General features: G+C 37.6%; 1 protein-coding gene across 7 annotated transcripts in view; it reads left to right on the top strand.

The window, feature by feature from the left end:
* TPK1 (thiamin pyrophosphokinase 1) overlaps positions 1-26999 on the top strand; it is a 379683-nt gene that overhangs the window by 153530 nt on the left and 199154 nt on the right. For 5 of the 7 annotated variants that reach the window (XM_055115484.2, XM_003820515.6, XM_055115486.2 and 2 more), the window contains one exon: positions 3797-3866. The exons of the other annotated variants lie outside the window; for them this stretch is intronic. In XM_055115484.2, the coding sequence (XP_054971459.1) occupies positions 3797-3866 (70 nt within the window). The remainder of the gene's footprint in view (positions 1-3796; positions 3867-26999) is intronic. 7 annotated transcript variants of the gene reach the window in all.

Genomic DNA, 26999 nt, shown 5'->3' with positions numbered 1-26999 from the left:
CACATAATAGGAATACGCGTTGAATTCAACCGATCTTTGCAAAATGGTGTAATGTGAAAAATTGGCAAGTCATTCTATTTGATAATCCTTGACCATTAAAAACTACTATTTCTGAGATTTTCATATTACTTTAGTGAATCGGTTATTACATAAAAATATTCCATACACTTGTTAGTTTTGTTTACAGAGAATTGTTTTATATTCTCTAAAGATAATTACTGATAGTTTACCATCTGTTTCTATTAATGAGTCCTTTCTATCTCCCTAATCACTTGTTTTGTGCTATATTTTATATGTGAAATGATCTTTGTTTTTTAGCTTTTGATGGTTTTGATACTTAGGAAATGTGCAATATCTTCTGTGATCTTCTGCAAGTTATATTTGTGACATAATTTGAATTTGAGTGTCACTCCTTACTAGGAGATGTGTGTTGGTAATTTGTAAAATGAGACATCCCTTTTAGATGTCTTTATAAAAACTCTTATTTTTGTTTTTTATTTTCTAAGTAGATAAGGCTTTTCTTTTCCAGAAACACAATCTTTTCAGATTTTTTTTTCATTCTGACAAAAATTGAGAAAGAGGACTCAATGTTTATTGAATGCTTATTGTATTCTTGTATCGTAATGAGCACTATATATAATCATTAAATAATTACTTAATAACCTTATTCCATAAGTAATATGCTTATTTACTGGTGAGTAAGCTACAGAGAAAATGAATATTTTTTTTTCCACTTGGCCTCTGCTTTATTTCTCATGTACCATAGAACACAGAAAATAGTCTTACATATCATGGATAAGTGGAAAATACATTGGAACTTTTATTTCTGACAATATAGTCAGGTAGATATTCTTTAAATATCCCATCCATAGGAAAAGGATTTTTTAAAAAAAAAAGATAAAAGAAGGTATAGAAAATATTAGCAACAGATTATCAGAAAAGACCTTGAATTGAAAAAAGAATCAAATAGAACTTCTTTAAAAAGAATCAGTAAGACTATAAACTTTAATGTTTTAAACAGGTGACTAGACATAATTGCAAGAGAGGTTTGAAGAAATTACATGCATACACAGAAAGAAAAGGTAATAGAAGCGACACAGTTTAAGAAATGTGAAGGGCAGAATGAGACTGTCTAAAAATACGTTTAAATGGAGAGTCAGAAAATTGATGCGTAGAGAGAATGGAAGGTAGGAAATAATGGAATTAAAAGTGGCTAAGAATTATCCAGAACTGAAGAAAGTCATGGGTCCTCAGATTTAGGAAGCACATTTTGTTGTTGTTGTTTTTCAGACAGGGTCTGGCTCTGTCGCCTAGGCTGGAGTGCAGTGGTGCCATCTTGGCTTACTGCAGCCTGGACCTCCCCAGGCTCAAGCGATCCTCCAGCTCAGCCTCCTAAGTAGCTGGGACTACAGGTGAGTGCCACCATGCTCAGCTAATTTTTAAAAATTTCTTTTAGAGACAGGGCCGTGCCATGTTGCCCAGGCCAGTCTTGAATTTCTCAGCTCAAGCAGTCCTCCCGCCTTTGCCTCTCAAAGTGCTGGGATTACATTCCTAAGGCCTCCATGCCCAACCTTGGAAGCACAGTTAATTCCAAATAAGCTACACGATGGTGAAATTTGGAAAACTAAAGACAAAGGGAAAGTCTTAAAATTTGCCAAAAAGAGAAAACAGGTTAGATACACAAGAATATTGGACTGACAGCGGCTTTCTGAAAGTATCAGTGTACCAATGGCAATCAGAAGCCAATGTACTAATACCGTCAAATTTACTACCAATTTACAGTATTATTTATACTCAGCTAATCTATTATTCCAGAATGAAGCTGAAGTCGTTACATTTGCAGCCACACAGAAGAGGAGTGTCTTTACCACCAAGAGAGGCTCATTAAATGTGCATTAAAGCTGGGTGGGGTATACAGGTGTGAAATGTCAGGAGGTGGTTAGGTCCCCTGCTGAGATTTGGGACCATTCCATCCTATTTCAAATACTTTCATAAGACATCTTGCCCTCGCGGGTGGATTAAATTCAGGGGAAATTCCCACAATGGAAATTGTGGATTTTTATTTGTTTAAGTGGTCATTTTCTAGCATCTATTATTTTACAGTTTCTAAAACAAATCATGTATCACTGATCTTTTTCTAGAGGCTGTACTCATCTGAACTATTTTGTATTTCAAATACCTGAGGAATACATAAGGGAAAGTGGCTGTTTGTTTTCTTTCCCTCAATTCTGCTTACCTGTGCCATTAATTTAATTTCAAAGAAAAGTAGTTTCTCACTTTGTTTGTCAATTCTGAGAGTGGACTTTAATTAATTGGCTTCTGGCTTATTTGCACTGGTTAGAAGATGCTTAAAGTGGAGACCCTGTCACATTATCTTAGGCCTCTAGCAAAGAACCTGCTAGTTTGATGCCTAACAATGTTCATTCTGAGCTGATGCTAAGATACTAAATATTTCTATGAAAAACAGAAATCAGAAAGGTAGCACCAGCAATAAAAATAGCTCTCCATGGACTGCAAAAACTTCAGGGAGCAGTTGATTAGCAGCATCAAATCCGAGAGCAGTAGCAGGGAGAAATCATGCGAAAGGAGGAGGCCAAGGCCCAAGTTGGAGAGACAGCAGGATTTATTTGATTACCTTAGCATTTCCAAGTTTCAGTTAATTTTGTACCACCTTCACAATTTTTACATTATGCTCATATTATCTAGATTATTATTTACTTATATTTTAAAATATACTTATTTATTTTTAAGAGGAAATGTTTTAATCAAAATAAAAATTGAAACCCATGCTACATATTGTAAATCAAAAGGATATGTAAAAATTATTAAAAGGAGGGAACACAATGAAAACCATATCCTGCCGGGTGCAGAGGCTCACGCCTGTAATCCCAACACTTTGGGAGTCCAAGGTGGGTGGATCACTTGAGCCCAGGAGTTTGAAACCAGCCTGAGCAAACCCTATCTCTACAAAAAATATAAAAATTAGCAGGATGCGGTGGTGTGTGTCTGTAGCCCCAGCTACCTGGGAGACTGACGTGGGAGGATCACCTGAGTCCAGGAGGTTGAGGGTGCAGTGAGCTGTGATCGAGCCATTGGACTCACGCCTGGGTGACAGCGCAAGACCCTGTCTCAAACTGCAAAAACAACAAACCATTTTCTGTTGCCTGTCATAGAGCCTGAGGCCTATCTTCTGTTATAAAAAGGAAAAAAATTTCAAGAAACATTGAAGACATGCTAGCACCGTCTACAGTCTTCTCCTTTATTTAATCAAAAAAGATGCAAAGGCTGGGCGCGGTGGCTCATGCCTGTTATCCCAGCACTTTGGGAGGCTGAGGTGGGTGGATCACCTGAGGTCAGGAGTTTGAGACCAGCCTGGCCAATATGGTGAAACCACGTCTCCACTAAAAATACAAAAATATGCTAGGCATGGTGGTGCATGCCTGTAATCCCAGCTACTCGGGAGGCTGAGACTGGAGAATCTCTAGAACCCGGGAAGTGGAGGTTGCAGTGAGCCGAGATCACACCACTGCACTCCAGCCTGGGCAACAGAGCCAGACTCCATTTCAGGAAAAAAAAAAAAAAAAAAAAAGATGCAGAAAGGAAATAAACTTGTCATTTGTCATGTGCAATATAGAATTGGTTTTAGTACCAGCAGTGTCAACAGATGAATGTGAAATGATTCACAGAGGTTAGCGTGACTCTGTGCGTCTGAGTGCCTGCTTTTTAGTGATCATCATTTGAAAGATATTGCTCTGTGCCTCCTGTATTGAAATGATTTTGTTCTTTCTATTTGAAGCTCTTTTAAGAGCCTGTGCTGATGGAGGTGCCAACCGCTTATATGATATCACCGAAGGAGAGAGAGAAAGGTATGCTTTCTTTTAGTCAGTGTGCATAGTACCACGAATTTCTGCTCTTCTGTTGTTTTATTTTCTTCTTGTAAGTGGACATTGTTAATTCTCCTTCAGACTCTTTTATAGAAAATCTCCTCAGTGAGGGAAGAGTAACCTGAGCTGCTTAACCATGTTGTATTATTTCTTGCTTTGAATGGTATCTCTTAGTAGAATGGGGCCCATCTATTCTTATTTTAAAAACCTTCATTCTGCTACTTCAAAGCCACATTAAGTAGCATTATCAGATCTTGATACTGGTGAGAACTGTGAAAGTCAGCTTAAATAAAACTTCAAATTGCAATTTGAGATGTTATTCAAACAGTGTAAATGAATGAAAACTGATTTTATATAAAGTAGATGTATATTCCCTCATAGAAAATATGAGATTTTATATTAGTGTTGAGTAAAGCCCAGTATAACTTAACTTAATTATTTCTCAGTTATGCATACACTTATATGTTAGGAGATAAAGAGTTTCCTTAAGATTTACTATCCCTGCTGTCTGATTTGTCTTATCTGTATGCGGTAAGGTATTTTTAGATAAGACGATATGTTTGATGGAAGTAGATTTTAAACCTAGCTCATTGTGAACATGTTTGTAGTCCAAACACCTTGGCAAACACAAGAATTTATAGTGAACATATAAGTAGACTATGAAACATACTTTCATCTCTATCATATGTGTTATTATATTGAAATGTTTATAGTTTAAGAAATTACCTTCTTGGTGCAAAAAATAAAAACATTGTGATGTAACACACTCTAAGTACAAATTAAATATACGTATTTTGAAATAATATATTTTTCATTATGGGATCAAAAATTCTAACACTGGAGCTGCTTTTTGAAAGCAGCCGGTTTCTTATAGGAGGAAGGCATGTTTCCTTCGAGACAGGACGTGCTGATGCTAATGTCTGGGGACTAGATGCATTATCAAAAAATATAGCAAGAGTGACAGCCAAGAAGACAGTTTAAATTCTTAACATTTTTTGCTCCTTCATTTTGTAACTTTACAGATTCCTATGACAGTATCCTCCAAGACCTGACATGGACAATGTGTGAAAAAGCGCTCAAGTATGTGTTGTTAAAAAAGGGTCTAGGCCAGTTACTTCAGATAAGAACGTAATGCCCATGAGGCCAAGCTTATGTATTGGGCCTGTAGCCTGCTTGCTGGCAAATAATCTGGTGCCAAGTATTCTCTCATGGCAGGTGTAGCTTGTGAACGTGATTGTAACCACAACTGTGAAAGGATCTCAACACTGTGCCTTCCAAGTGATCTTTGATCATAAGATCTGTCGATAATGCTTGTGAAGAAATATAGACTCTCATATTGATTATTTTTACTGAATTGGAGTGGACACTAATAAGAAAGATAACAGAGCACTTTAAAAAATGATTTCAACTTTTATTTTAGATTCAGGGCATATATATATATATATATATATATATGTAGTTTTGTTACATGTGTATATTGTGTGATGCTGAAGTTTGGGATATGAATGATCCCGTTACCCAGGTAGTGAGCGTAATATCCAGTAGTTACTTTTTCAACCCCTAACCCCCTCCCTCCCCATTCTCATAGTTACCGGTGTCTATTGTTGCCATCATTATGTCCATGAGTACTCAGTGTTTAGCTCCCACTTATAAGTGAGAACATGCAGTATTTGGATTCCTGTTACTGCATTAATTCACTTAGGATAATGGCTTCCAGCTGCATCCATGTTGCTACAAAGCAGATGATTTCAAACAGAACACTTTTATTCATATTTGAAAGCAAAACAGATTACCAGATTTAGGGGGTGAGTACCATTATTTTTTGCCCAAATTTCAAAATAACCACGTGTGATGTTTCTCAACACATTTATAAGTAATCTTATAGAAGTCTTCCAAGAAAATTTATATAATTTAACAACTGTTTGTTCATGTATGAAGATGTTCAGTAAAACATTGTACTTTTCATTGATTTTGTAATTGTAATTATGTGTTTGCAATGATTCCTACTCTGATGCCCAGGGACATCGCTGGCCTGGGTGAGGGTAGAATCTCTAATAGGAAGATGAGTGAAACTAACTGTCTCGTGGGAATTAAGTCCTTGAATCAACCTCTAAATACAAACCCTAACCAGTCAAACTAGTTGGATTCAGGTGACTAAGCATAATTCCTCTTAACTGTATTTCGAATAGAAAGGCATCACAATAAAAAAGGAAAAAATATGCATGAGTTTTAAAAAGCCAGTATGTACTTTGTGGACCACTACTTGCCTTGTTCTTATTTATTTACTTAACATCCATATGTACAATGTAATGCCTCATAATTATGTGATAAAACATGAATTTTTAAAGAATCATCTTCAGTTGAAGACAAAATATTTGTACATTTGGAATGGAAGGAAGGAAGACATATAGACAGTAGCAGAGGAACAAAGTTTACAGAGGAGTAGAGCTGAAGGAAAAATCAGTGATGGGACCTTCTCTCCTCTGCTCAGGCTGAGGAGGGGCGGGGCGTGAGGCCCCAGGCCTTGTGTCACTCTGCTTCTGGATACCACGGGACATTCAGGTCCACATCTGTCCCTCATGGAGCCAGGGCCCTCGGAGAGCCTGAAGAGGACCCAGGTGTGCTCCAGGCCCCTGCCTGGGCCTGGTGGCTCCTTTACTCTTTCATGGACCCAGACGGAAAGGGAAGGTTGAAGTGTGGCAGGTTGGGACCCGTGGGGAGATGTGTGTAGTAAAAAGAAGACTCAGAAACGGGTATTGGATTTGGCCATAATCAGCAAGTAGAAACATAGTGCCCATTTATCCTGCAGCCCAGAAAGTCCAAGATTAGACAGTGGAAACATAGTTTATGAAGTAGAGGTGATTAGTGTTCTTCTGTTACCTGCTTTCAGAATACTGAATTAGTGCTCCCAAACTCTTGGCTTATACATATTAGATAGGTTTCATTTTATTACTGGGTGTACTACAGGTGAATTCCCGTGTCTCTTTTCTAGTGTAATATGGTGTTCAACTGAGTTGAGGTGGTTCTGAGAGAATATCTGCCCATGTCCTTGTTTCTATTGGTTGTGTTTGTTTCTGGAGTGGGATTTGCCTCCCGTCAAGACTGAGACCATGCTAGTTTCTGCACGCCTAAGTGGGACCAGCCAACTATAAATACAAACAAAAAAAAAAACCAAAAAGAATCCTCATGCGTATACATCAACAGCATCTTTTCTCTGCTGCCTGTGCTGTCTTCTTGACCTAGGATAGTCTAATGGTCTTTATTAATCTCCTCCTTACTTCTGCCTCCCCACACACGTCCCTAACTTACTGGGGTATAAAATGCCCCTGGTTGGAAACTGTTTTTATTCCTCACTATGTCATGACAGTGAAAGGGAATGAAATGGTCATCTGTCATGCAAATAAGTGACAAAAATGCCTCTTGTGTATTCTGAGAAATTTAATAACGTTCTTTTCAAATTTAAAAAAAGTATATAGGAAGTATAATTCCTGTTTAGTTTTATAAAATTTTTTTTAATCAAAAGATTCTTGTTTTCTGAATTCATGTTACATTTGTTTCCAAGTAAACTTTAAAATTTTACTCTTATGATTCATAAATTTCCAGGGAGAGGGTTGTAAATTTTTTTTAGATATCTTTTGCATTTAAAAATATTTCCCCCCTCTTAATGAAATATTACCAAGACAAGCTTATATTTTACAACATAGAGCTTTCTTTAGTTGGTTTGGGTCTTTGTGACAACAAAGTGAGAGAATAACATTATTTTTCTAATTTGTAATATCTAAAAAGGTTTTATTACTTAAAGGTAAGGCTTTAATTTAAATATACAATAATAATACGTTTTTACAAAATTTCCCATTATGAAAATTTCCCAGATTTAGTTCTTTTGTTAAAAAATATTTAAGGCGAGAAATAATTAAGAAAAAAATTGCTTTGTGGCTTCCAGCACAGTAGTTAAAAGGGCAGCTGAAGCTTAGGAGCTTAGGATGCAGTTTTCTTTGTAGAACTAGCAGCATTTTTTTTCCACTTCATGCAAAATTCACTTATTTATCACTAGCGGCCTCTAGTGTATATTCAATTTTTTTCCCTGCTCGACTGTACATTAGTTGGTTATTAGTAACTGGAGAGCTGAGCTGTTCCATGTGTTAGGAACAAGAAAAACAACTCCAGTTTGTGTCATCTTCGCATTTTATCAGTCAGTAAAAAGAACATTTTTGCATAATAGTGTGGTCTTATGATTCCTATTAGCAGTAATAGGGCTTTCCCAGCGACTTTTCTCCATGTGGCAGTTGCTTGCCAAAGCTTAATTCTGATGTGGGAGGAGAGAGTTAGTGATCATGCATTACACTGATGCCCTCTAATGCTTTTAATAGGATGCAACCAAGTGAGGATACAGGAGGCAAGGATTATCAAGGTGAGATTTTAGCCAAATTGTGTGACAGAAATCTGAACTGAACTTATTTAATTGAGCTTATTTGTTCAATTTTAAATAAAACCATATTCAGGTAATTTTTGATGCAGTCATAATTACAAAATATATAAAGATAAATTAAACACCTCGAATTTGTATCATTTAGTATTTACCTTTCTTTTAAACTTTATATATTTTAAAAGGCAAATTCTCTGCTATCACCTCTAAATTTTCCCCCACCTATGGACATAGGATTATTATAATGAATTTGGGGAATAGAGGAAGACATAAAGAAAAAAGTTAAAATAACCTAAAATCCCACTTCTATAGATAACTTCTGTTAGTATTTTTACATATATAATTTTTTCAATTTTACATTTTTGTATGTTTATTGCTCTGTGTATGTATGTGTGTACATGTAATGAAATACAGATTTTTATCTATACATTGCTTTATATCATGCCTGTTTTTAACATTATATTATGAACATGCTACCAAGTCATTATGTATAAATTTTGTTACATTTTTATCTCTCAACCAGTCTACATATATCAGAAAGTTATGTAGCTCATAAGTTGTGTGTTGTTTTTCTTTTTGAGACAGAGTCTCACTTTGTCGCCCAGGCTGGAGTACAGTGGCGCAATCTTGGCTCACTACAACCTCTGCCTCCCAGGTTCAAATGATTCTCCTGCCTCAGCCTTCTAAGTAGCTGGGACTATAGACGTGCGCCACCACGCCCGGCTAATTTTTGTATTTTTAGTAGAGACCGGGTTTCGCCAGGCTGGTCTCAAACTCCTGACCTTAGGTGATCCACCCACTTTGGCCTCCCAAAGTGCTGGGATTACAGGCGTAAGCCACTGCGCCCAGACAGCTTATAAGTTTTTTATAAGTAAATCTTTGGTAAATAAAACTTTGTTAAGTATTATAAAAACATTAAGTAGTATTATAAGTGTATGAGTTTCTGACACTTACAGTAGTTTCACAGACGTTAAGACATGCTCCAGAAGTCATAAATTTTAAAAAATGTATTTAAGTCTAAGTTGACAACTTGCTTTCCAGAATATTGGTGCTTAAGTTAACCTTCATCAACAGTATAAGACAATTTACATTTCTCTCTGCTCTTGCCAGATTTATTAACTTAAGTTTTTTTGATATATTATGTAGGAAATCATATTCCGTTATTATTTTAGCATATTTTAATTATGGAGTCATTCTATATAACAGGCATTATTGTAGTCACCTGTGATGCAGCGGAGAGCAAAATACTTGACTTCATTGACCTTCCATAGAGGAAATAAGCAGGACAAATAATTAAAATATAAAGTATATTACTAGTGAGAAGGAGAATAATAACGCAGGAGAAGAGGTAGCATGCTTTGCAGTAGGTTGTTAGCAGTTAAAGTGAGGGAGAGCCTCACTGAGCAGGTGACTTCTGAGTTAAGACCTGCAGGGGGTGGAGAAGCAAGCCATTTGCTCAGCCAAAGGAAGAACCTTCCAGGAAGTGGGGATGCTTGTGCAGAGGCCCTGAGACATGAGAATGATATCAGTTGGCTTTTGCTGTATCATAAGCTACCCCCAAAATTAATGGCTTTAAACACTGATTTATTTATTTACTCACAAGTCTAAGGTCAGCGAGGCAGATCTTGTGGGCTCATTCATGTGCTAGTTACGTGGGTTGGTAAAGGAAAACTGTGTCTGTACTCACAACACTTCTGCCACTAAACATCTGGGTTTTATACATCAAACAATTTGCCAGTTGTCTGTGGCCACCAACTGGGTGTCCGACAATTTAATTCAATCCGACATTATTCAGAGTAAGCACAGACCACCACCCTCCAACACACACACAGGTAAAGGACTTAGTCCTACTAGATTGCCATGCACTTTAAATGCCAGTTGCAACTAGTGGATCCCCAGAACTCCCTCCTCGTGTTTGGTAATTTGCTATAATGGCTCACAGAACTCAGGGAAACACATATGTTTACAATTTATTATAAAAGGATGTTATAAAGGATGAATGTGAACAGCCAGCTGATGTGGTACAGAGGGTGGGATCTGGAGAAGTCCTAGGGCAGGAGCTTCTGTCCCCCTTGGATTTGGGATACACTACCCTCCCGGCGTGTGGATATGTTCCCCAACCTGAAAGCTCTCTGAACCACGTTGTTTAGGGTTTTTAAATGGGGGTTCTGTTACATGGGCATGATTGATTACATCACTGGCCATCAGTGATTAGCATAATCTGTAGCTCCACTGGGAGTGGTGGGTATGAACGTTCCACACTCTGATCATGCCTTTGTCTTTCTTGGGAATCAGCCTCCAACTTGAAACTCTCCTAGAGGCCCCCAGCCACCAGTCATCTCATCAGGACACCGAAACACACCCATTACTGTGGAGCTTCCAAGAGTCTTGGCAACTCTTTTATCGGAAACCAGAGGTGAAGACCAAATGTATATTTCCTCTTATATCATGATAACACAGTTGGGTAGGCAGTTTTGTTGATGATGTCAGCATGTAGAAAGGACCCACATGTTTAGAGGTTGGATGTCTGTAAGCTGTACCTGACTCCAGTCTCATCCTCCATCCATCAGGCATGCTCAGAATTACTCTCATGGTAACAGGGGAGGGTTCCAAGAGAGCAAAGGGAAGGCTGCAGCTCCACTTGAAGCCTCTATTCCTAACTGCCATGCTGTCACTTCTACTGCATTTTTTAAGTGAAAGCAGGTTTCAAGGCTAATACAAATTATTGAGGTGGGGAAAGGGATGCATATTAATAGCTTGTGATGAAACAGTCTGGAAAGTCACATTATAAAGGGGTATAGATTGGGAGGAGGAAATAATTATGGATAATTGTGCAAACAATCTGCAAGAGGAGATAATGAGGAGAACTTACTAGGAAGGAGAGTGATCAGAAAGATAACAGGGTAGATCTTAAAGTTCCTTTGTAGATAATATTGATGACTTACTGTGAATGAGATGGGAAGTCACTGGAAGGTTTTGAGCAGAGGAATGCCATCAGCTGTTTTTTCAGGATTGTACCGTGGAGGATGCAAAGAGAGAGCCAGATTGAGAATGTATTTTCCCCTATAGAACTGGCTGAGAAATCATTTACTAGGTGCAAGAAAGAAAAGTGAAGGATGACTCCAAGAAAAGTCAAGGATTTTGAACTAAACAACTAGAAAAGAATGATTTTTCCTTAGATTGGGGAGATTGTAAGAGTAGTGGTTACAGTGGGGGAAAGAGCAGAGATTCAGTGATTTAAGTTTGAGTTATTTATCCATCTCACATTGAGTAGGTTGTTGGATACAGAGTCATCAGTATATAGAAAGCCATATAAGGCCATGAGACAGTGAAAATAACCTAATGACTGCAGACAGTGCAGATACTGAGCTGTGGAATACTCCAGTGTTAAAAATTCCGAGGGACAAAGCAGGAGTAACCCATGAGTTAGGGGACAACCAGGAAACTATGATCATGGTCCTTAAATGATGAAAGAAAATCAAGGAATACAGAGTGATCATTTTTGTTATATATATCTGATGGGTACAGTAACATAGGATAATTGACCATTAGATTTAGCAATATGGAAGTCTTTGGCATTGGAAAATATATGTGTGTGTGTGTGTGTGTGTGTGTGTGTGTGTGTATGTATGATTAGAGATTATATATATGGTATTTAAATTCCTTCCCTTTTGTGTCATGTCTTTTTTCTATTTCATTTTTCCTATGTGATTTTATTTTCATTTTATAAGCTATTGGGATCAACTCTGTTTGAACAAGGATACTCACCCTTTGTCTTTTAAATGTTTTTCTTTTAAATGTTTTTCCTAATATTCTTTTTAATTTTAATAATAGTCATCTCATGATTTTATGATTTCTGGGTGGCCTGTACCCAAGCCATTATCATCTGGCTGCATTCTTTTGGATTCTTATAATGCAGAGATCAGTATTAAATACCGTAGAGAACCACCCATGCTTTAGTCTCTGTCTTTTAGGACAGTGACTCATACATCTATATAATGGATGGCAGCAGCAAGATAAAAACAGAAACTATCCAAGGTAGAAAATACAGTACTTACTTCACCAAGAAAGTGTATGCCTTAAGAGATTCTTTTTTTGTGTGTTTGTGTCATTTTCTTAAGTAAGGTTTTAGTTCCTGCTGTGAGGGAAGCTGTATTGGAAAGGCAGAATCAAGATGAAAAACACTCTACTAGCAGAAACTTTAGCTAGGCAGCTTATTACTCTTTGCTTTGGAAAACTTGGGAGGAGCAGACAAACTATTAGTGACCCTAATGGCATTAATCACTAGCTGTATTTATTGAATTCTGTGGATTATGTCTCAGCTGAATCACAGAGAGAAGCATAAAGCAAACAAATTACACAAAGTAATTCACTATCAGTGAGCTAGCTTTTTATATTTGTTAAGGTGAAGAATTGGCATTAACCTATAAATATACTTTGGGACTCTTTCATGTTTGTAAATCAGAAAAGATGAAACCTTCCACTCTGGACTACGTAGGGGTTAGCATGATTCTTCTAAATATATATATCGCATTTTCTGGCACTACCTTACCCTACTGCCGCTACCACGTCCTTCTAGGAAAATAACTCCGTAGGTTACCTTACATTGTTCTCACCCCTTCTGGCCTCTTTTGGAAGACAAATAATTACAACAAATGACTGAAGGGGAAGTGACCTGATGTTCAGACCCAGAGGAAATGTTTACTTGTACAACTTTTATTGAATACATTAATATTATACAAAGCCCTATTTTGGGGCTAAGAGATCCTGCAAAGTCACTCACTCTTTAACAATTGTAGCATGGCTAGCCACAGGTAAATACAAGTGATTGAATGAGAAGTCAGCTATGTCTTAGTCTGATTGGGCTGTTATTTTTTTTTTCTTCAACTTTTATTTTAAGTTCAGGGATTCATGTGCAGGATGTGCAGGTTTGTTATATAGGTAAACGTGTGCCATGGTGGTTTGCTGCACAGATCATCCCATCACCTAGGTATTAAGCCCAGCATCCATTAGCTATTCTTCCTGATGCTCTCCCTCCCCTCCCCCCAACAACAGGCTCCAGTGTGTGGTGTTCCCCACCATGTGTCCATATGTTCTCATCACTCAGCTCCCACTTAAAAGTGAGAGCGTGCAGTGTTTGATTTTCTGTTCCTGTGTTAGTTTGTTGAGGATAATGGTTTCCAACCCCATCCATGTCCCTGCAAAGGACATGAGGACATGGTCTCATTCCTTTTTATGGCTGCATAGTATTCCATGGTGTATATGTACCACATTTTCTTTATCCAGTCTATCATTGATGGGCATTTAGGTTGATTCCATGTCTTTGCTATTGTAAATAGTGCTGCAGTGAACATATGTGTGCATGTATCTTTATAATAGAACCATTTATATGTCTTTGGATAGATACCTTATAATGGGATTGCTAGGTCAAATGGTATTTCTTCCTCTAGGTCTTTGAAATATGGCCACACTGTCTTCCACAATGGTTGAACTAATTTACACACCCACCAACAGTGCATTCCTTTTTCTCCTTGACCTCATGAGCATCTGTTGTTTTTTCACTTTTTAGTAATAGCCATTCTGACTGGCACGAGATGGTAAGATGGTATCTCTGTGGTTTTGATTTGCATTTCTCTAATGACCAGTGATGTTGAGCTCTTTTTCATGTGTTGGCCATATGTATGTCTTGTTTTGAGAAGTGTCTGTTGATGTACTTTGCCCACTTTTTAATGGGGTTGTTGTTGTTTTTCTTGTAAATTTGTTTAAGTTCTTTGTAGACTCTGGATATTAGACCTTTGTCAGATGAATCAATTGCAAAAATTCTCTCCTATTCTGTAGGTTGTCTGTTCACTCTTATGAGCAGTTGTGAATGGCAGCTTATTGATGATTTGCTTGTCTGCTTGCTGTTATTGGTTTATAGGAATGCTAGCAATTTTTGCCTGAGACTTTACTAAAGTTGCTTATCAGCTTAAGAAGCTTTTGGGCTGAGACAGTGGGGTTTTCCAGCTATTACAACCACTGTTTTTTTTTTTTTCTGTTTTTCACTTGCTTGGTGAATTTTCCTTCATCCCTTTATTTTGAGTCTATGTGTGTCTTTGCCCATGAGATGGGTCTCTTAAAGATAGCATACCACTGTTTCTTGGCTCTTTGTCCAGCTTGCCATTCTGTGTCTTTTAATTGGGGCATTCAGCCCACTTACATTGCTGAAAACTCAGAAAGCCAGAGTGCCTCGTTTCTTCCAAATGACTGCAACACCCCTCTAACAAGGGCACAGAACTGAGCTGAGGCTGAGATGGCTGAGTTGACAGAACTAGGCTTCAGAAGGTGGGTAAAAATGAACTTCACCGAGCTAAGGGAGCATGTTGTAACCCAATGTAAAGAAGCTAAGAATTATGATAAAAACAATACAGTAGCTGATAGCCAGTTTAGAGAGAAACATAACCAAACTGATGGGGCTGAAAAACACAACATGAGAAATTCACAACGTAATCACAAGTATCAATAGTGGAATACACCAAGCAGAGGAAAGAATTTCAGAACTTGAAGACTATCTTACTTAAATAAGATAGGCAGACAAGAATAGAGAAAAAAGAATGAAAGGAATGAACGAAACCTCTGAGAAATATGGGATTATGTAAAGAGACTGAACCTATGACTGAGGTACCCAAAAGAGACAGGGAGAATGGAACCAAGTTGGAAAACACACTTCAGGATATCATCCAGGAGAACTTCCCAAACTAGCAAGATAGACCAACATTCAAATTCTTGAAATGCAGAGAATCCCAATAAGGTGCTCCATGGGAAGATCTACCGCAAGATGCATAATCGTCAGATTCTCCACCATCAGAATGAAAGAAAAAATGTTTAGGGCAGCCAGAGAGAAAGACCATACCGCCTACAAAGGGAAGCCCGTCAGGCTAACAGCAGACCTTTCAGCAGAAACTCTGCAAGCCAGAAGAGATTTGGGGCCAATATTCAACATTCTTAAAGAAAAGAATTTCCAACCCAGAATTTCATATCTGGCCAAACTAAGCTTCATAAGCGACGGAGAAATAAAATCCTTTTCAAATAGGCAAATGCTGAGGGAATTCGTCACCACCAGGCCTTGCAAGAGCTCTTGAAGCAAGCACTAAATATGGTCCTTTTCAGGACCCTGAAATATTTGTAGTGGCATTACCAGCCACTACAAAAACACACTGAAGTACAGACCAGTGATACTATGAAGCAACCACGTAAATATGTCTGCAGAATAACCAGCTAGCATCATAATGACAGGATCAAATTCACACATAACAATACTGACCTTAAGTGATTGGGCTGTTGTAACAAAATATTATAAACAGTATGGTTTATAAACAACAGAAGCTTATTTCTCACAGTTCTGGAGGCTGCAGTGTCCAAGATCATCGCACTAGCAGCTTCTGTGTCTGGTGGGGGACTGTTTTCTGGTTCATAAATGGTATCTTCTCACTTTGTCCCCACATAGTGGAAGGGGCAGACAGCCTCAGGCCTCTTTTATAAAGACACTAATCTCACCTAATCCTCCCCCAAAGGCCTTATCTCTTGATACCATCACATCGAGAATTAGGTTTCAACATATGAATTTTGGCGGGGGGAGGCATAGATATTCAGAACATAGCAAGCTGTGAGCTAAGAAATGAAGTGGCCTTCATGGTCTTCCTTGCTCCTCCCTCATTTCATACCATTTCTTTTACAAACACTTTTGTCTTCCTACTTTTCTTTCTATTCCCTGAATCTGGGTATTATTTTTCTCTCTCACCCTCTTGCCATGGCTTCATTTATTTATTTGGACTTTTCTTGTCCTATCAATTACTAGGAAGCCTTTCCTTCCTTTTCTCTTACTAGCTTGCTCCCCCAAGCCTGGCACTTCTTGTGTGCCACTGTAGCACTCTGTCAATTACTTATAGTGTCAGTTCCATGATGGCCTGGCTTGTCTATCCCTACTCTTAGACTTCAAACCTGTTGGGACTGTGACAACTATTGTATCAGTAGTCTAGTATATGTAAAATATATATTTAATAAATATTTGATGAATTTGATTAAGTATCCTATAGATGGAGGATTCACCAGTGTGTAGTTTTGGCTCTGGCCTCTCCTGAGCTCTCCTTCTGCGTTTGCAACTTTTAGCTGAACTTGGACCCTGAAATATTCTACAATCTCAAACTCTGTCTAAAATATTGTTCTTATTCTTGTTATTTACAAGACTCACATATTGGTTTTTTTATTTTAAAATTAAGATTGTATACTGTTTACACAAGAGAATGTTGAGAAATATGATTAGAAAGGTTGATTGAATCAGCTTATAGAATGCCATAGTGACTTGCCTATCTTATAGGAATAGATGGTGGTGGCTTGTTAGAAGAGTTTTATATTAATCATTCTGCTTGCCGTGTGTTTAGATGGGCAGCAATAAGCCTTAATTAAGTAAATGGCAACCCACTTTTCTTTTTCTCAGCATCTTTCAGGAACGATGAAAGAGAATACAATGACTATAGTCTATGTGCTTCAGTGTAATTATAAATTTTGCTTACATCATATAACACATGTGATTTAGTACAGAAACTATCTTCACAGAAACTCCTATTTAGTTCTTGCCGTATTAATCACCTCAGAGAAAATTTGCTAGGTTATATGTAGTACATAAAAATTAATGTATTGTTTATTGTATCTCATATGTAGTACCTAATTCAATTGTATACAATTATGTGCGCACAGTTTTTGCTCTTCATGTATGTATTGTTAATATTCTATAAGTTTTATTTCCTTTGTCCTCTTTTCTTAGCGATTTCATCTTTCTTTTTCTAGAGCAAAGGAGACAGTACATTTTGGGCAAAAAGTTGATAGTAAATTTTAAACTGCTTTTCATCAAAAACCTTTTTTACTTTAGGTTTGCTATTGACTTTACCTTTTTCTTCCTTATATCTCATCCTTCCTTTTCTCCAACTAGACAGGTCGTTAAAAATGTAAACTGGTTCTCTAGACTGGACATAATCTCATTTCCAGAAGCTGCTGGACACTTATATACAGTTTTCTGAACCTTGAAATCCTAGCAAAGCCATAAAAGCAGACAAGATATTTTCTTTCCTATAGGGAAAATCTGTCATCATGAGTCGTGAAAGTTACTGACAACACATTCTACCACCTAAATGTATAATACTAAACTGCTAGCATTGGAGATACAGTGAAATCATTTCTGATAAATCATACTAAGCCTAATATAATAGTATCTTAGCAAATGTTACACTGAATATTAAATTTTTTAATTAAATTTGTGATTATGAAATTACTGTTTTATATTAAGAATAATCTTTATGTAACATTTTAGGTACTGATTAAAATTTGAAATTATAATGTAAGGCAATAATAAAGTGACTTTTAAAAATGTATCTTTTTCAAAATTTGTGTGTGCCTGAACTATAAAATATTTCAAAATTAGCTGTATATTCATTAAATATAATTATGAATAAATACTAAATATAAGATCTAACTAAATATATAATCTAGTGCGACAACTTAAACTAGTGTAAATAAGTAGGATACAATATGAGTAGGAAAATTAAAATTTTTAACTTGCTTTAATATAATTGGTTTCAATTAATATCAGTATTATTGTGTACAGTAAATCCTTAACATTGTTGATAGTTTTTTAGAAACTGATTTTAACCAAAATGACATAAAAGAAAACCCATTTTACCCTAGGCTAATTGGTATCAGCAAGAGTTAAGTTCCTACAGCATGTTTCTTGTCACAAAAACATCACCAAACTTCTGAATAAAGACCAAACACTTCTAATATTTAACACTGAAATAAATATGAGCTATATGTACATTTAAGAAAAATCAATAAAAATCACTTCTCAGCCTTTTAGCTAAGATCAAGTGAAGAAAGATCAATGAAAACAACAAGCAAGATAATTATTTACCAGCTTATTTCAGTTCAGGGTGATGGGCAGTTGGAGCTTTTCTGGGCAGCTCAGGGGACAAAGAGGGAACTGATCCAGGACAGGACACATTCTACTCTGAGGCACACTTACACACACACACACACACACACACACACACTCTCTCTCTCTCACAGTGGGACTGTGTAGACAGCCAGTTCACCGGAAGTGCACATCTTTGGGATGTAGGTAGAAACCAGAGTACCTAGAGAAAGCCCACATAGACGTGGTGAGATCATGCAGACCCTCCCTATACATTTAATGGCCCTAGCCAGGTTTTTTCCTCATCAACCTTATAAGGAAATGACCTTGAATGAAAGGACGTTATTCAAGGATCTTGATACTGTTTGGCTCTGTGTCATTACGCAAATCTCACCTCGAGTTGTAATCCCCATAATCCCCACGTGTCAAGGGTGGGACCAGGAGGAGGTAATTGGACCGTGGGGGCGGTTCCCCCGTGCTGTTCCTGTGACAGTGAGTGAGTCTCACGGGATCTGATGGTTTAATAAGCATCTGTCATTTCCCTTGCTTGTTCTAACTCCATCCTGCCAGCCTGTGAAGAAGGTGCCTGTTTCTCCTTTGCCTTCTGCCATGATTGTAAGTTTCCTGAGGACTCTCCAGCAATATGGAACTGTGAGTCAATTAAACCTCTTTCCTTTATAAATTACCCAGTCTCGGATATTTCTTCATAGCAGTGTGAGAATGGACTAATACAGGCCTGCTTTATATAAATGGAGGTTTTACAGCCTCAACTAATTCTGATAGCAGTCATAGTCCATTCCAGAGAGTACTAATTACAGTTGATTACTTTGAAGAAGGGAGAAAAGAGAGAAAGGTATGTGTTAGAGAATATACTTGTTATGATTTCAACCCTCTAAAATCGATTGAATCTTGTTTTATGGCCTAAAACAGGGGTTGGCAAACTACTCTAAACAGAGTTTTCCTGGAGCACAGCCATGCCCATTGTCTTCTTATTTTCCACGGCTCCTATCATGCTGCCATGGCAGAGTTAAGTAGTTGTGACAGAGACCTTATAGCCCGTAGAGCCTAAAATATTGACTGTCTTGCTCTTTAAGAAAAAAATTATAAGGCCTGGTGCGGTGGCTTATGCCTGTAATCCCAGCACTTTGGGAGGCTGAGGCGGGCCTGAGGTCAGGAGTTGGAAACCAGCCTGACCAACATGGACCCTGTCTCTACTAAAAATACAAAATTAGCTGGGTGTGGTGGCACATGCCTGTGATCCCAGCTACTGGGAAGGCTGAGGCAGGAGAATCGCTTGAACCTGGGAGGCAGAGGTTGCTGCGAGCCGAGATCGCACCATTGCACTCCAGCCTGGGCAGCAAGAGTGAAATTCCATTTCAAAAAATTTTTTTTAAATGTTGCTCCCTGGCCTAGAATAGTGTCTAATTTGAAGAATGTTTCATGTGCAAGTTAAAGAGAATGTATATATCTGTTGGTGGTGGCTGGAATATTCTAGAAATACCAGTTAGATGAAGCTGTCTGATAACGTTTTTCTTACTACTTTTTAACAGCTTTATTCAGATATAGCCATATTCTAAATAATTTACTCATTTAAAGTCTACAGTCCAGAGGTTTTAGTGTTCATAGATAGCTGCAACCATCTCCATTTTCGGTAGTGGCAAGCATGCGGAGCAACAGGAACTCTCTTTCATTGCTGCCAATTCTGAACGTTTTTACCACCTCAAAAAGAAACCTGTACCCTTCGACTATCATCCTCTTTCTTTCCCCCAGCCCTGACAACCACTAATCTACTTTTTGTCCCTTTAGGTTTTCCTCTTTGGTATTTGCAAATGGAAGGAATCATATGTTATGTGGACTTCTGTGCCTGGCTTCTTTCACTTGGCATAATGTTTTCAAGGTTCATCCAAGTTGTGTATAAGATTTTGTATGCACATGTTTTCATCTCTCTATATCTAGTATACACCTAGGAATAAAATTGCCATATGTTTTTATTGTATCTCTATGTTTAATCATTTATTGCCAGATTGTTTTCTCCTCTATTCAGATCCATTGCCCATTCTGTTAAGACTATTTTTTAAGAGCAGTTTTTAGGGTCACAGGAAAATTGAGGGAAGGATACAAAGACAGCCAAGATACCACATATCCCCACACATTGCTAGTTTCCCCATTATCAACATCCCTCACCAGAGTGATAGAATTTTTTTTTACGATTGAGGAACCAACATTGACACATTATTGTCACCCAAAGTCTGTAGTTTATGTTAGGGTTCACAATTGGTGTTTTACATTGCATAGATTTGGACAAATGTGTGACATGTATCCACCATTATAGAATCATATAGTAATCACTGCCCAGAGCTGTCATTTTTCCACTATCTGAATTTCTACTTCTTTTGTGTGGCTTTTCTAAGTGGCTGCAGTGAGAGGTTAATTCCCATTGCAGGGGTGGAAGTAGTAGTCTGTATGTTTTAATTTCCTACTAACCCATAAAATTTACATTGCTTATGCTGATTGCTCAGTTATGGAATTGAATATTAAATTTGTTTGTTTACTAACTAGAATGAAACATGCTGTCTAGAAGCCTCATGTGATTTTGTGATGGTGCCTCCCTTCCCCACTTCTCCATTCATAAAAACAAACCACGAACCTAGCTTCACGAGAGAGTGTGCTTGGGGACCTGTCACTTGTGCTGTGGAGCAACTTTGCATTGCCCTCTTGCTGCGGCTTGACGACTGTGCACCTCTGTTGGGCATGCAAGCAAAGCAGATTACAGACAAGGGCCAGGATTTTCGAAAAAGTGAAACTGCATCCTGTGAAGGAGGTGGAGCAGGATTATTTCTCTATGCTGGTCAAGGGCATATGTTGTTCAATGAAGAAAGCAGGAGGAGGAGGAGAGAAGACCTTTTGAATCTGTGTGACACCAATGCAGGTGGCTTCATATCACTCAGTCCTGGCTTTCTACCATAAAATTCAGATGATAAACATCAGCCTCATGGGAATGTTATGGAAATTAGCTAAAATTATATTGATTAATAAACATAAAATGTATGAATAAAATACAGAGACTGACATAGAACAAATATTCAAAAAAATGTGTCCTGGAAGGTTTTCTCTAGGGTAAGAGCCCTCAAGTCTTCTTCTTTTTGGCAGCTTTTTCTGTGTTTCCCTCTTTGTCTCAATGAAGAGGCCTTCTGCAAAATTATATATTTTTTCTTGTCATTGATCTATCCTCATTCTGTTCCCCAATCATTATTTTAACTAGGTGATATGGAGATTCTATCTATATTTCATTTGTTAATGTTTTTGTTACTGTTTTTTCCCTCTGGATGTCGTTAGCATATAAAGACATCTTTAAATAATTATTTTGGGAAACAATGTTATTTTCTGCCTTGTGATGAATCCTGGGCTAGACAGTTTGAGACGATGCGATCAATTATTCTAAGAGATAAAACACTGTCTTCTTTGGGTAACTTAACTAAAGTCATTTATAACAACCTCAGTGGCTGCTAAGTACTATTTAATGTTCTTGTAATCAGAGTCTAAGCGTTTTCAGTTAATTTTTCATTTTCCTTCACATTTTTATTTCCTTTCGCAAGTGGCATTATTAATTTTCTTTTAACTTATTAAATTAAGGTATGCTTTATAAAATTTTTCAAAGAAAAATTAATCCCATCCCCTGAGATAATCAGTGTGAATAGCTTGAATCATTCACTTCCATAACTTCCTTTGTGTCTATACAAAAATGCACAAACATATTTAGGCTTTTTTTTACTTAGTAACATGTGATGGGCATTCCCTCTAGAACAGTAGACAGTGGTTAGCTCATCTAAAAGCTGCCTACTTTCCCTAACAGGTTACATTATGTTTTATTCCACCTTCCCTATATTGTTGATCATTCCATTTTTTTCTCTCCTTGTTATTTCCCTTGCTTTATTGTGCAGATATCCTAGGTACTGTTAAAACAAAACAAAAACAAACAAAAAAGCCAGGATGGATTCCCAAAGTGGGATTGCCTGTTTGCAGGCAGTATCCTAGTCACGACTTCACTAGTCTTGTGTTTGCGCCTATTTTCACTCAGCCTTGTCAATACCCACTTCACTTTTCTTAATTTTTAAGTTTTTGTGTAAAAGAAAGTACTCAATTTTTGCTTCAAAATTTATTCCCTTGATAATTATTTTAGATTTACCATGTTTTCATATACTTACTGCTTGTGTGAATAGGCTTTGGCACTTTTTCTATCTGTATCTTTTTCCTTTACCACTTTGGGGTGCTCTTCGTGTGTTGGGGACAGCAATTCTTATGGGTTATATATTTTGCATATGTAAAAGTTATAATTTGACCTTTTTATTAACATATTGTTACATTTTTACATAATCTGTCAACTTATTTATTGTTGTGTTTTCTGTCTCTTACCCAAATTTACACAAATATTTAAATATCTTTTGGCACTATTATTATATTTAGAGACTTATTTATTGCAAGCAGTTGAACTGATTGTGTTTATAAACATAGTCAAAATGTGGTAACATTTTTGTGTGTTATATTTTGTGTCACTCTTGTTCCCCCCCACCAAATTTATATGATTTTACAGAGAATGTTAGCACAAATCTTTAAACGATTCATTCCTTCTTTTATCAGACTGAAAACTACTTTCTTTCTATGTCTGTATTCATGCTCTTCTTCAACAATATTCCCAAATTTTCTTCTCCTAACGTAGTCTGTCCTCAAGATCCTGTCCTTCCTTCTGGTACAACTAGCACAAATCCTTTTTCTCTCGTGCCTCAGGGAAACCTTTATAAACTATATAGGTTGACCAAATTAGTAGTGATTAATAAAATCAGCAGGAAAGAGTACATTTATGCAGAGAACGTTCTCTACCAGAAACATCATTGTTCTGTTTCGTAAATGCATATGTGTGGGAGGCTGTATACTTAGCCATTAAAGAACAAAGAGTGAACTGCCTGGGTTCGAGTTCTGGCTCTACCTCTTATTAGCCTTATAATCTAGGGCAAACTACTTAACTTCACTTGTAATAATTCTTATTTGAACTGAATAGCTTAAACTGTGCTTATTGTGTGCCAGGCATTTTCCAAGCGCTTTATATATATTAACTCCTAATCCTCACAAGCACTCTAAATTATCCTCATTTTATACATGGAGACATGAGGTTCAGAAAAAGCTTAAATAATCTGCACAAGCTAGAAAGTGGGGGGGAGGGGCAGTTGTAATCATAAGTGCCTAATAAATGTTTCTTTCCTCGTTCTTCTTTTCTACTCCCCTCTTGCCCTTTCTTTCCTCTCCTGGCTTTTCTCTTTGTACCATTTTCCACCTTCTCCTATCTCCTCTTCCCCCACTTCACTCTTTTCCCCCTCTTCACCCTTCTTTCCTTTTTCTCCTTGTTCCTCCTACTTCCTCTTCTCTCCCTTTCGCCCCCCACCCCCCATTTTCTCCCTCTTCCCTTCGTTCTCCTTCTCTACCTCGTCATCTTATTATATCATTTTCAGCGTCAGTGCCCTTCATCCTTTGGGGCGTACCAAGATCAATCAGAGACACATCCTGCTTCAGAGGCCTTACCATCTCTTAGTAGCTAAAAGACAAACAACTTGCTTAAAATGAAATGGAAAGTAAGAGATTTTAGTGCTATTCAAGTTTTAAGGGAATAAGTGTGTCTTTCCTGGGGGCAAAACAAAAACAAAACAAAAAAACCCAGCTTTATGGAGGGACAGTTTCCTTTAGTGGCATCAGGAAAGGCCCTGTAAAGGCAGTAGTTATATTCTATCTACTCCATTGTATTTAGAATATTTCCTAAATTTATCAGCCTCCCTCTTGATTATTACGTGTGATGGATCTTAAGTTCACTAATTGATCTCAGTACTTTTTGGACTCTTATTTTATCATCAATGAGTGACCAGTATGGAAAGAGTTAAAATGAAAATGTGTAAGGAGTCTGGGCCATTTGTGGAGAGTTTGGGACACCTTTCAGTACTAACAAGTCAGTGCCCATAGATTGAGGATAGCAAAGAAAAGATAGATCGGTGTGTCTAAGTCAACAGTAGGTAGAAACATGGTCAGTGGCTACACAAATCCCATACCCACAGTCAGTTGCTACGTGTAATCAGTCCCCAAAGAGTTCTGAAAATAATCTGCTTGTGTAAACTGTCATTTATATCATAACATAGCTCTTCTACATCTGTGAAGTGTCATCCTCAGTAAGTACCTCTTCAGAATGCCCAGGCACCATGGCAACAGGCACCTCAGGAAAAGTGAGATGGGCTTTTAATTGCAGCGTCAAAAAGTACATTTCAGCAAGTTTCAAAAACGAGTGCATTATATGACCAAAAGTTATAATTATTTTAGTCATCTCAGCATGAATGCCAGGTGTATTTTTGCCATGGGTCTTCTTAGAAGTAAGCATCCTGATTCAATTTGAAAGCATACATGTTACATTGGAGAAAATTATATTAAAAGTTAACAGAAGTTAGGTATCTACTACCTATATAAGTTTGTTTTCCTGTTAATATTTTCCACTAAAATATAAGTGAATTTGCATGAATGCTTTCTTTCATTATTCACAGTGTAAGATATAGGGAGATCTAATTGTCTTTAGGATGAATTGTCCCTAAGGGGATAGATGCTCAGTTGCCTGTGTGTATCAGCTTTTATTTTTCATTTTTATTTATTGACAAAATCAATATGCTATTTGGAAACTGCCAAATTGGTTCTAGAGATCTGACAGACTAAAATTTGGAGAGCAACATAAAGTCGGTCTTCCCAGGATGTTGCTTGAACCAGCAGAGACCCAGAGTCCTAATTTTAAATGGTTGCTTTATTTGGTGAAATAGATTGGATATTGGCTTTACAGACAAAATGCCCTTGATGTCTTGGATCTCAGTTCTTCAGAAAGGATAATGAGGATATTAGAAGGGTAATTTCTTTTATTCCTTCCAGCCCTAATATTCTGTGATTCATCTGAGTATTAATTTGCACGCAGTTATATGGAGATGGGTGGAAACATTGTAAAGAAACTTTGAAAATGAATGAATTTATACAACAAGAAAAAATAAAGAGAAAAAAACTTAATAGTCTATTTTTGGTCCTAACAGGGGTAAGGTATAAATTATTTACCTAAACAGGTATAAAATGAAATTGAAAGTAATAGATACGGTGTGCAGGGAAGTTTCCAGGAAGAAAGCTTATGGGAAGATGTTGAAACCAGATGTGATTTGAACACCTAAGTACTTACATTTACTTTCCAGTTCTACTTTTTTTCTGAAATTAGCTGTAGTCTTTTGCATATAGTTGGTGTTCAGTGAATATTTGTGGAATGAATTGACTAATAAAAAAATTGTTGGGCCTAGCTCATCTGAGCTAAGGAATTTATATGGTACAGATCTTTGTGGTAACTCAAAGAAGAGGTGGCCCAACACAGATCAGTTAGATTAGGTTTGACCTCAGAAATAATATTTCCAATTGAGTCAAGAACCTTACAAAAAGAAATGTGCTAAAGGACAGGGTTAGTATTTTTTTCTCCAAATTTTGTCTCTATTAATTTTATTCTGAACTCACACATCAGATTTTCTGAGAGAGATGTGTCATAACATTAGTCCCCTTTGCCCTAGTTTGTTACCCCTTTGCCCAAGCAGTGAGAGCCAGGTCCATTGTCTTCTGCTGGTAGTTGCACACCCATAGGTGAAGGATAAGGCAACATGTTTTTGTTTTTTATTTTTCTTATTATTAAGTAGAAAATACAGCTGTGTTTCTCCCCTCGTGAAAGGGTCTCCATAGAAATTTTCTGGACGTGAATCCTAACCCCTTGGGTATATTAATAAAATGTCTCCAGGAGCCAGATAACCCCCCGTGTTTTATATATTATTGTGTCTGGAATTGGTGGGTTCTTGGTCTCCCTGACTTCAATAATGAAGCTGCGGACCCTTGCAGTGAGTGTTACAGTTCTCAAAGGTGGCACATCTGGAGTTTGTTCCTTCTGATGTTTGGATGTGTTCGGAGTTTCTTCCTTCTGATGGGTTCATGGTCTCGCTGGCTTCAGGGGTGAGACTGCAGACCTTCGTGGTGAGTGTTACAACTCTTAAGGCGGTGCGTCTGGAGTTGTTTGTTCCTCCTGTCGGGAGTTGCTCATTCCTCCCAGTGGGTTTGTGGTCTCGCTGGCTTCAGAAGTGAAGCTGCAGACCTTTGCGGTGAGTGTTACAGCTCATAAAGGCAGTGCGGACACAAAGAGTGAACAGCAGCAAGATTTATTGCAAAGAGTGAAAGAACAAAGCTTCCACAGTGTGGAAGGGGACCCTAGCGGGTTGCCACTGCTAACTCAGGCAGCCTGCTTTTATTCCCTTATCTGGCCCCACCCACATCCTGCTGATTGGCCCATTTTACAGAGAGCTGATTGGTCTGTTTTACAGAGAGCTGATTGGTCTGTTTTGACAGGGTGCTGATTGGTGCATTTACAAACCTTGAGCTAGACACAGAGTGCTGATTGGTGTATTTACAATCCCTTAGCTAGACATAAAGGTTCTCCACGTGCCCACTAGATTAGCTAGATACAGAGCACTGACTGGTGCATTTACAAACCTTGAGCTAGACACAGGGTGCTGACTGGTGTATTTACAAACCTTGAGCTAGACACAGAGTGCTGATTGGCGTGTTTACAAACCTTCAGCTAGACACAGAGTGCTGATTGGTGTGTTTACAAACCTTGAGCTAGACACAGAGTGCTGATTGGTGTATTTACAAT

This window comes from Pan paniscus, chromosome 6, assembly GCF_029289425.2.
Source record: "Pan paniscus chromosome 6, NHGRI_mPanPan1-v2.0_pri, whole genome shotgun sequence".
Lineage (NCBI taxonomy): Eukaryota > Metazoa > Chordata > Mammalia > Primates > Hominidae > Pan > Pan paniscus.
Note: the sequence above shows the minus strand (reverse complement) of the source record. Positions and strands in the feature narration are given on the sequence as shown.